This window comes from Alexandromys fortis, unplaced genomic scaffold (genome assembly GCF_014885135.2).
Source record: "Alexandromys fortis isolate MF-2015 unplaced genomic scaffold, M_Fortis_MF-2015_v1.1 scaffold_146, whole genome shotgun sequence".
Lineage (NCBI taxonomy): Eukaryota > Metazoa > Chordata > Mammalia > Rodentia > Cricetidae > Alexandromys > Alexandromys fortis.
The window spans coordinates 1,203,384-1,213,534 of record NW_026068042.1 but is presented as its reverse complement, the minus strand read 5'-3'; the positions used below and the strand labels follow the sequence as shown (position 1 = coordinate 1,213,534).

Genomic DNA, 10,151 nt, shown 5'->3' with positions numbered 1-10,151 from the left:
CAGGCCCCGCCTCCGCCCCGTGGCGGGCTCTTCCCTCCAGCCCTTGGTGGTCTGGACTGTCGACGACATGGGCACCACCTGGAGGAACCCGGGACGCGTGCGGTTCGCGCTCTGCCTCGCCGGCTTCGCGCTCTCACTGTACGCGCTGCACGTGAAGGCGGCGCGCGCCCGCGACGAGGACTACCGTGCGCTCTGCGACGTGGGGACCTCCATCAGCTGTTCACGCGTCTTCTCCTCTCGGTGCGTGCAGAAATGGAAAGCATGGGGTCCCTGAAGGCCAGGTGTACCTTGACGGCCAGGTTGCCGGATGATTTTGCAGTCTGGGATCGCAGGGTCCGCAGAACGGACACTTTGAAAGTGCTGCCCCAAGAGTTTCAGACGTGCACAGGGCCTGGACCATTCAGAGATACTGGGATTTGAAGGCTGAGGATGCCAGCGAATAACTGTGATTGGAAAACTGGAGGAGGCAGGGCAGAATGGTACACAGAGATTGAGGATGATGCAGAATGACAGGAGGTGGTGTCATTGTTCTGCTCAGGGATAAAGGTGGCTCACTCTGGTTGTGCTGGAGGACCGGATGTTGGTGGCGAGGGAACAAATAGATTGTGCTCCACATTTCTCTGAGTGGTCACCATAAAGCGCGAACAGGCTGAAAAAATTAAAAACATTTTTTTTCCGTTTATTTGTCTGTGGGGTTGCATGTGCATGCTACTACATGCACGTGGAAATCGGAGGTGGTTCCCTCCCACTTCGTGGGTCTGGAGGAGTCCACCCAGTTGACAGGCTTGGAAGTAAGCACTTTTATTAGCTGAGCCATCTCACTAGCTCCTGAAGTTACTAATGGCCTATGATGACAGACCAGGATAGAGTCAGTGACACACCAGAGGGTCACTGACCTTTGGATTCCTGGTGGGTGGAGAGTCTTGCTAATCGCTTTTTTTCCAGGAGGCACTAGGTTGACCACGCTTCCCTGGGTTTTTCCCTCCCGCCAGGTGGGGCCGTGGCTTTGGGCTGGTGGAGCACGTGCTAGGAGCCGACAGCATCCTCAACCAATCCAACAGCATATTTGGTTGCATGTTTTACACCATACAACTGTTGTTAGGTGAGTGGCATTGTCCCTTCCTGACCTCCTAAGCCAGATCAGCACCACCCCATGTCTTAGTGACCCAGACAGTTGACAGCCAACTAATCACAGCTAATCACTGAACAACCTCATCACAAGGGGACAAGAAAGGAAGACACTAGCAGGGTTGCCTTAGTTTAGGTAGCCAGAGGCTGTAGGGCTCTCAAAGATTTCCTCTGGTATCAATTCCTTTTCCCCACCCCCAAGACAGGGTTTCTCTGCATAGCCATGGCTGTCCTGGAACTCACTCTACCTGAGGCTGGCCTCAAACTCAAAGAACTGCCTGCCTCTGCCTCCCAAGTGCTGGGATTAAAGGCATGTGCCAACACCTGGTGGTTTTTTGAGAGATTTCTCTGTGTAATTTTGGTGCCTTTCTTGGAACTCGCTGTGTTCTAGGCATACACAGCCACCGCCTGCCTGGCCAGTTTTTAATTTTCTTAAGACAGAGATCTCTCTTGGCTCTGGAGAGATGGCTCAGAGGTTAAGAGCACTGGCTGCTCTTCTAGACGTCCTGAGTTTAATTCCTAGCACTCACATGGTGGCTCACAACCATCTATACTGGGATCTGATTCTCTGTTCTAGCATGTAGGCATAGCGGCAGACAAAGCACTCATATATTAAAAAGTAATAAAAATAATAAATAACTTTTGTCGGGTGGTAGTGGTGCACAAACTTGTGTGGCATAGGCAGGCAGGCAGATCTCTGTGAGTTCGAGGTTGGTCTAGAGAGCTGGTTCCAGGACAGCTAGGGCTGTTACACAGAGAAACTCTGTCTCGACGCCTCCCCTCCCCCCCAAAAAAGACAGGAACTTTCTATGTAGCCCTGGTTACTCTGGAATTCATTATGTAGACCAGGTTGGCCTGGAACTTGCAGAGATCCTCCTGCCTCTGTATCCCAAGTGTTAGGACCAACTGTTTTGAGACAAGGTCTTATGCATTCTAGGTTGACTTTGAACTCTTGAGCCTCCTGCCTCCATATCCCAGGTGCCAAGATTATAGGCCTATGTAAACACAGCCATTTTACAAATTCTTTTTTGTTTCGTTTTGTTTTTTGAGACAGGGTTTCTCTGTAGCTTTGAGGCCTGTCCAAGCCTGTCCTGAAACTAGCTCTTGTAGAGACCAGGCTAGCCTTGAACTCATGGAGATCTGCCTGTGTCTGCCTCCCTAGTGCTGGGATTAAAGGTGTGCTCCACCACCTCCTGGCTCAGCTTACAAACTCTTTTTGAGGAGACTCCAAAGGTGACTCATGTTTCATCTCATACAGAGTTAGAATTTACTGTTGGGTCCCAAGGGTTAGTGAACACATAAGGCCCACTGGATCCTGTCTTAGAGAACTTTTAGCAGATGCAGCTACTCTCTGACACTGGGGAGGAATGGCAGAGTTCTAAATGTACCTTTAATGATCCTCTCTTGTTTTGCAGGTTGCTTGAGGGGACGTTGGGCTTCCGTCCTCCTGGTACTGAGTTCCCTGGTGTCCCTCGCTGGTTCTGTCTACCTGGCCTGGATCCTGTTCTTTGTGCTCCATGATTTCTGCATCGTTTGCATCACCACCTATGCTATCAATGTGGGTTTGATGTTGCTGAGCTTCCAGGAGGTGCCAGAACACAAGGCCAAAAAGCACTGAGATCCCACCTCGTGCCAGCCTAACGTAACCTGCTTTGCCTTGGCACATGAGCCTTGCTCAAGAGGGTCATGTGTGGGTCCGTAGAAGGCCCTACTCCTTACATTCCAGTCCCCCTCCATAACCACACATAGGACAATGACCAGGCGTGCCTCTAAGTTCTCTTCTCAAGGACTGCTTTCTGCTCTTGGCTAAAGAGAATGGTTTTGAACAATAAATTTTCCTAAGTTGGTCAAGTCTGAAGCATCCGTCTGCCAGGGATCCTTTGGGGTGTTGGTCTTTCCTTATTGCCTTCTCTGGAACTGGGATGAGTCAGAGTGCGATGGAGGGCCTGTCTGGGACGGGTGGCTGCATCATCTCTAGCATGCTTATGTCAGCAAAGTCTGGCACATCAGCCCCCACGTCCAGGAAACAAGCTTGCGTTGGCTGCCTAGGGCTCAGACTCCTGTCGTAGGAGTGGCTGCCACACACCTGGAGGCCGAGCTTGCTTGGAATTTCTTCTGTAGTCCAACTTGAACCTCTGCAGCTACCTCACCTAACAGCCTGAGCCAGTCTTAACACCTGCAGAGGGCCAGGCTCAGATTCTCTTTCTGTTTTTCCTAATGTAGGACCGCGGACTTGACATCCCAAGCATTGTCTAAGAAACTGGTAGTTAATTTAATCCTCAAAGTAATTGTCTGAGATAGTTACCACCATTGTTTTTATATTGGTGAGGCAGCTTAGATTCAGAGAAGCCAATGTGCCTGAGACTACATCTCTAGTACGGGGAAGAGTTGGGGGAGGGAAATATCCCGAAGCTCACATTGTAGGGCTCTGCACAGCTAGGCAGGAGCGCCACACCGAGCTGTACTCTAGCCCTTGTCTCCCACTCTGAATCCACCTGAGCCAACTCAGCTCACAGGTGTCGCCATTGGGTCAGGATTCCTGGATGGAGCTAGCTTTTTTTAAATATTTATCTATTATGTATACAATGTTCTGTCTGTGTGTATTCCTGAAGGCCAGAAGAGGGCACTAGACTTCACTACAGATGGTTGTGAGCCACCATGTGGTTGCTGGGAATTGAACTCAGGACTTTTGGAAGAGCAGGCAATGCTCTTGACCACTGAGCCATCTCTCCAGCCCCTGGATGGAGCTAGCTTAAGTGAGGAGTTGGAAGGGTCTAACCTCCAGCCCAGCACTTGTAAGACAGCAACACTGGCATGAGACCGAGCTCTGCACATGTGGCCTCAGAAGCAAACCACGGGACATGTGTGAAACCTACCTGGCCTTGTCCTGAGGGAGGCAAGTAACTGGTCTAGAAGTCAGATTTTTGGGGTTTTGTTGTTGTTGTTGTTTTGAGACAGGGCTGCTCTTGCTGGGATTAAAGGCGTGCGCCACCACCACCCGACCATAAATACTTAAAGGAATTTTAAAAATTATTTTATGTGTATGCCTGTGTCTGCACCACGTGTGTGCCTAGTGCCTGGAAAGGACATAAGTGGGTGTTGGATCCCCTGGAACTGGAGTTACAGGTGGACCTGGAAATCGAACGTGGGTCTCCCGGCAAGAGCAGCCCATGAAGAAACCAATGAGCCATCTCTCCAAGCCCCTAGGCATTTTTTTTTTTAAGTTTTTTTTTTCAAGACAGGGTTTCTCTGTGTAGCCCTGGCTGTCCTGGAACTCACTCGGTAGACCAGGCTGGCCTTGAACTCACAAAGATCTGCCTGCCTCTGGGTTTAAAGGCCATCACTGCCCGGCAACCCCAGACATATTTTTAAAATTTATGAGTGTGTGTGCGTGCTGAATGCCATGACGTGTGGTAGACTTCAACTTGCAAGAAGCCTTTCTCCACCATGTGGGTCCCGGGAAACAGACTTGGCTCATTAGGCTTGGTGGCCAGTGTCTTTGTGCCAGCCCCCTACATATTTTTTGTTTACGGGCCTGGTGAAATGGCTCAGCAGGAAAGGCACCTGGCCACCATGTGATTTCAAACTCTGAGAACCACATAGGAGAAGGAAAAAGCCCTCACAGGTTGCCTGCCCTCTCTCTAGAATAAATAATTGATAAAAAAAAAAAATAATAATAGGGGCTGGAGAGATGGCTCAGAGGGTAAGAGCACTGGCTGCTCTTCCAGAAGTCCCGAGTTCAATTCTTAGCAACCACATGGTGGCTCACAACCATCTGTAATGAGACCTGGTGCCTTCCTTGCCAGCAGTACATTGTATGCTTAATAAATAAATCTTTTAAAAAAATAATAAAAAGCAACATTCCTTCCAGTCCACTTGATGGGACCAATTTGAAATTCTTACTATTATTCTGTGTATGTGAGTGTCTTGCCTGCATGTATGTCTGTGCACCACATATATGCCTGGTGACTTGGGAGGGCAGAAGAAGGTGTCAGATCCCCTGGAACTGGAGTTACAGGTGGTGTGCACTGCCCTATGGCTTCTGGGAATCGAATGGGGTCAGTGCTGCTAGGTGTTGAGTCATCTCTCCAGCTCCCACCCCTCAAAGCCCTGGAGTTTTTCAGGCAAGACAGAAACAGTTTCATTGTTTAAAGTTACTGGTGCAGTAAATGGGGGAACTGGGATTTGAACTGGGGGAGTGTGGCCATTGCCAGAAGTCCAGAGAGGCGTAAGGACCACACAACCACCGCCCCAAGCCGTTGGTTTCCTTCTAGCCCAGGAAAAGTAACACCTGGCTCTTAGTTGACTGGGGGCGGAGCTGGGGTGGAGCCAGGGAAACCCAGGTGGCTCCTCTGAGAACGAGCTAGCGCACTGAGTGGCCCGGAGCAGGATGCGGCAGAGCTGGGGACCAGGGCTGCTTATTGTGGGAGCTGTGGTCCTGCTAGAGGGTAAGCCATTCAAGTAGACTGCAATTGCTATGTAAGGGATCCCAAGGGGCTATAGTCTCCCCGTGGATGTCCTTGTCTAGGTGTGTGGAGTTGTCATGTGGGAGGAGGGATGTGGGGAGAGAAGGGAGGTAACACACAGCCTGCTGTCAAGTGGATGGTTTTCCTGGGCCAAGTCTGAGCACTGTGTAAGAACCTGTGCCAATACATTAACTCCTACAGTAGTTATGTCTTGATGAGGAGACTGAAGGGCAGAAAGCTAAGTCAGGTGCTTGAGAGCAGTCTGCGTGCGGATTGGGCAGGGAAGGATCTGAGATCACTCTGTCTGGGTGCAGTCGTCTCACCTGTGTGTATTTCGCCCCTTCCGATCCTCTACTTGCAGAATGACCTCAGGCCTGCTCTGGCCCCGCTGGCTTGGAGCTGTCTGCGCTAATTCTGCTTCAGATGTGCATTAGGCCTCTTTGTGTGAGCCCAGGATGAGTTTCAGGCAGGGCAGGGACCCTTGGGAAAGGTCAGCCTCCTCCGGAAAGGTAGTTTGATTCATTAGCACAGGGGTGGAGTGAGTCTCACTTGGGGCCTCCCCCACTTTGGACATGACAGAGGCCTCTAATCTAGCATCTCAGGCTTCCACAGCTGAAGGGACAATTAGGCTAATGTCCTTCACATACACTGGCCACCTCCCTGACTCAGTGGTGGGGGCAGGAGTTAGGGGTTCAGAAGCCTGGAGGGTTGGCCTGCTCCCAAGATAAATCTCAGGCCTTGCTTCTTGGGCCCAAGAGTGCTGAGCACAGCTGAGGAGTTAATGGCTGAGTACTCTGAATGGGCTCCAATAAAAGCTGCTTTTTAGCAGCATATAAATATTTGCATTCTGGGAGGGGCTGGTGAGGTAGCCAGCCGTAGATAAGAACCCGACTCATCCCCTCCACCAGTTAAGGTCTTGTGTCTTCTTCTTCCTAGGTCTTCAAGCAGCTCAGCGTGGTAAGTGGTGGGAACGAGACATGGGCTGTACTGGGGGATAATGGGGAAGGGGGAATGGCGTTGTGTGGTCCCGAGGTCAGGACAGTGTCCACAGTGACCATGACTCACCCTTCTCTACAGCCTGCGGGCAACGCGGCCCTGGCCCTCCGGAGCCCCAGGAAGGCAACACGTTACCTCATGAATGGCCCTGGCAGGCCAGCATCAGGCGACAGGGGGTACACATCTGCAGCGGCTCACTGGTGGCCGATACCTGGGTCCTCACAGCCGCTCACTGCTTTGAAAAGTGAGTCGTGCTTTGGTTCAGTCTCTCGATTTGAGGGTGGACTTGTCCCTCCCTGTACCTTGCAAGACTCTTTTGCCCCTAGAATAACGAAATGTCATTTATGACCAGCTCAGCCTTTGCCATCTTTCCTGCTCTACAGAGGAGGAAGTGGGAACTGGAGGAGCGTGGCTGAAGTCGGGTTCTCTGCTCATCTTCCCCACCTGTGTTCCTTCTCCCCGCTGTCATGCTCACTGGCACTCAGCTGCCCGGGCCCTGCCCTTCTCCTTTCAGGGTGGCCACAACAGAACTGAGCTCCTGGTCCGTGGTCCTGGGTTCTCTGAAGCAGGAGGGGCTGAGCCCAGGGGCTGAAGAGGTGCCAGTTGCTGCTCTGCAGTTGCCCAAGGCCTATAACCACTACAGCCAGGGATCAGACCTGGCCCTGCTCCAGCTCAGCCACCCCACAGCCCATACAACCCTCTGCTTGCCCCGGTCCACCCATCACTTCCCCTTTGGAGCTTCTTGCTGGGCCACAGGCTGGGACCAAAACACCAGCGATGGTAAGTCCTGTCCTGACAAGACCTAGAAGGCACTCTGCCTGGGCCCCACTGCTTCCTAGAGCTAGACTCAGCTTCATCTCCGTTGCCAGTTTCCAGGACCCTACGGAACCTGCGCCTTCGTCTCATCAGCCGCCCCACCTGCAACTGTCTCTATAATCGGTTACACCAGCGGCTGCTGGCCAACCCAGCAAGACCTGGGATGCTGTGTGGGGGTGCCCAGCCTGGGGTACAGGGACCCTGCCAGGTCTGATGAGTACAGGGGGAAAGGGAAGGCCTAATCTTGGGCCAAGGGCCCACAGAAAAGGGTGACGGGGAACAGCCAGAAGGCATCTGGTTAGTAGTGAATTGGGGCTCAGGTGACTCCTTTGCCTGGCTCCAGGGAGATTCTGGGGGACCTGTGATGTGCCGTGAGCCTGATGGACACTGGGTCCAGGTTGGGATCATAAGCTTCACATCAAAATGTGCCGAAGAGGACACTCCTGTGCTGCTGACTGACATGGCCACTCACAGCTCGTGGCTGCAGGCCCGCGTTCACGGGGCAGCTTTCCTGGTACAGGACCCAGGAACTGTGGAGACCAGCGATGAGAACAGCTGTGTAGGTAGGTAGGTAGGTCTGCGCATGGTATTAAAAGTGGAGTGTACAGGGACACTCAGGCCATATGAAGGCTTCCTGGCCAATGGGTAGAAGCCATGAGGAAGCAAACTTCAGCTCAGACACTGAGTCTAGACACTGCCAACAGAGAACTAGGTTTGTAAGGGCCTTTTAGTTTCTGGGATACAAACAGCCCCACTGGAGCCAGGAAGTTTTACAGGTGGGTGTCTCTGAAATCTCTGGCTGGTTTCAGGGGGAAAGCTGCAAGTTTCCAGGCAGAAATCCAGGAAGGTGAGACAGAGCAGTGACTGCAATGCAAATTGCATGCAAAGTCATTTCAGGGAAGGAAGCTAGGTCCTGATGTTCAGAATAGCAAGCTAGGGATTTTAGGGCTGGTCCAGGCTTGGGGAACTGTAGGTGGGTGGGGGAGTGGGGCAGAGACCTTCCAGGTTAAGGCTGGCACTGATTACTGTCACATCAGGATTAAAGGCATGCACGTTGGCTCTGAATCCCAAGTGGGCTACCTGGTTTTGGTTACAGAGCTAGGTTAATCTGTATTAGTTTACCTTTGGTAATGAAGCTGAGAGTCAACTGGGAAGATCTGCTGACATTCAGAAGCACTCAGCACAGGTCCTAGTGTTAAGTGACCACTTAACTGGGTGATGTAATTCACCTATTTCAGCGTGTGGCTCCTTGAGGAGTGAAGGCCCTCAGGCAGGAGCACTCTCTCAGTGGCCCTGGGATGCTAGACTGAAGCACCATGGGAAGTTGGCTTGTGGTGGAGCCCTGGTATCAGAGGTGGTGGTGCTGACTGCTGCTCACTGCTTTATCGGGTGAGCCTTATGTCACTCTCCTCTGTGCCCCTTGCCCCAGCTGTGTCTCTCAGTGCTGAGAACTCTGCCTCTCAACAGGCGCCAAACCTTAGAGGAATGGAGTGTAGGTCTGGGGGCTGGACCAGAGGAATGGAGCCTCAAACAACTCATTCTGCATGGGGCCTACACCCATCCAGAGGGCGGCTATGATGTGGCCCTCCTGCTGCTGACTCAGCCTGTGACGTTAGGCCCTGGCCTGAGGCCCCTTTGCTTGCCCTATGCTGACCACCACCTGCCCGACGGTGCACATGGCTGGGTTCTGGGGATGATTCCAGGAGCAGGTACATAGTAACGGGGATGCTGGCAGTGGTCCACTGGACTTGCAGGCAACTGAGGCATCTGCTCTCGTCCTTTGTTTTCTAGCCAACAGCCACCCACAGACAGTGCCTGTCAGAGTCCTGGGGCGAATGGCCTGTAGCCAACACCACGCAGCCCCTGGGAGCACGGGCACTCCCATCCTGCCCGGGATGGTCTGCACCACTGTCGTGGGTGAGCTGCCTCAGTGTGAGGTGAGTTCCAGTTCCTAGCCCTTACCCAGCAGACCCCTGGCATTTTCTCACCTTTCTACCATGCTTGGTTACTAGCCTTGCTTCTCACCTGAAACTAAGTCCTCCTGCCAGCTGGCCCCCAAACAGCCCAGGCTACAGCTCCAAGCCCCTCCCACCCGCTACGGAAAGTCACCAAGTGTAACCTGCTCCCTAACAGGGCCTATCTGGGGCACCACTCGTCCATGAGGTCAGGGGCACGTGGTTCCTGGCTGGACTGCACAGCTTTGGAGACACCTGCCAAGGCCCTGCAAGGCCTGCGGTCTTTGCGGCACTCTCTGCCTATGAGGACTGGGTCAGCAGTCTAGACTGGCAGGTCTACTTCGCTGAGGAGCCAGAGCCCGAGGCTGAGCCTGGAAGCTGCCTGGTCAACTCAAGTACGTGTCCCTCTTCATTCTTCCTCCTTAGCCTGGGCTCCCCTCTAAGGAGGACACTCAGGCTCTAGCTGCCTGGGGTGTGGAGTAAGCAACAGACAGATCCACGTGGACGTAGGCAGTAAGGGTCTCAGCTTCTTGGTCTTCAGGTCTCCCATACGCCATAGGGGCCAAGATGGATCCTGCTTTTTTCAACACAAGTTAATAAAGCTCTAGGGATGGGGCCAAGTTAATTTCCTTCCTCTCCTCGACAGGCCGACCCGCCGGTTGTTGATGGTGACTCTCTAGTTCACTCACAAGACGCCAGAAAAGCCAGGCAACTCCCACCAACACCCAGTTCTCCACTCCATCCCCTCCCCTCCCTATTGGTGGTTCCCTGACCTGAGGCAAGCCAAGCC

The 10,151-nt window shown here is 52.7% G+C and overlaps 2 protein-coding genes across 3 annotated transcripts; both read left to right on the top strand.

The window, feature by feature from the left end:
* Vkorc1 (vitamin K epoxide reductase complex subunit 1) lies at window positions 1-2,979 on the top strand. Its single transcript, XM_050165878.1, has 3 exons — window positions 1-240; window positions 993-1,102; window positions 2,544-2,979. Exons 1-3 carry the CDS (start codon window positions 68-70, stop codon window positions 2,744-2,746), a joined length of 486 nt encoding a protein of 161 aa, XP_050021835.1. The 5' UTR covers window positions 1-67; the 3' UTR covers window positions 2,747-2,979.
* Window positions 2,980-3,108: 129 nt separating this feature from the next.
* Prss53 (serine protease 53) lies at window positions 3,109-10,151 on the top strand. Of its 2 annotated transcripts, XM_050165852.1 has the most exons (11): window positions 5,029-5,576; window positions 6,531-6,551; window positions 6,672-6,834; window positions 7,105-7,370; window positions 7,460-7,614; window positions 7,750-7,969; window positions 8,645-8,795; window positions 8,874-9,115; window positions 9,198-9,343; window positions 9,540-9,756; window positions 10,008-10,151. In XM_050165852.1, the coding sequence occupies exons 1-11, from the start codon at window positions 5,519-5,521 to the stop codon at window positions 10,025-10,027; spliced, it is 1,659 nt and encodes a 552-aa protein (XP_050021809.1). In that variant the 5' UTR covers window positions 5,029-5,518; the 3' UTR covers window positions 10,028-10,151. The 2 variants fall into 2 exon arrangements, with proteins under 2 accessions (XP_050021810.1, XP_050021809.1); XM_050165853.1 differs by lacking the exons at window positions 8,645-8,795; window positions 8,874-9,115 and having other exon boundaries at window positions 3,109-5,576.

Coding starts and splice junctions, on each gene's coding strand:
- Prss53 (XM_050165852.1), top strand. CDS start 5,519: ATGCGGCAGAGCTGGGGACCAGGGCTGCTTATTGTGGGAGCTGTGGTC. Junction 8,796..8,873: donor GCTGCTCACTGCTTTATCGG/GTGAGCCTTATG, acceptor GCCTCTCAACAG/GCGCCAAACCTTAGAGGAAT. Junction 9,757..10,007: donor AAGCTGCCTGGTCAACTCAA/GTACGTGTCCCT, acceptor TCTCCTCGACAG/GCCGACCCGCCGGTTGTTGA.
- Vkorc1 (XM_050165878.1), top strand. CDS start 68: ATGGGCACCACCTGGAGGAACCCGGGACGCGTGCGGTTCGCGCTCTGC. Junction 241..992: donor TCACGCGTCTTCTCCTCTCG/GTGCGTGCAGAA, acceptor CCCTCCCGCCAG/GTGGGGCCGTGGCTTTGGGC. Junction 1,103..2,543: donor CACCATACAACTGTTGTTAG/GTGAGTGGCATT, acceptor CTTGTTTTGCAG/GTTGCTTGAGGGGACGTTGG.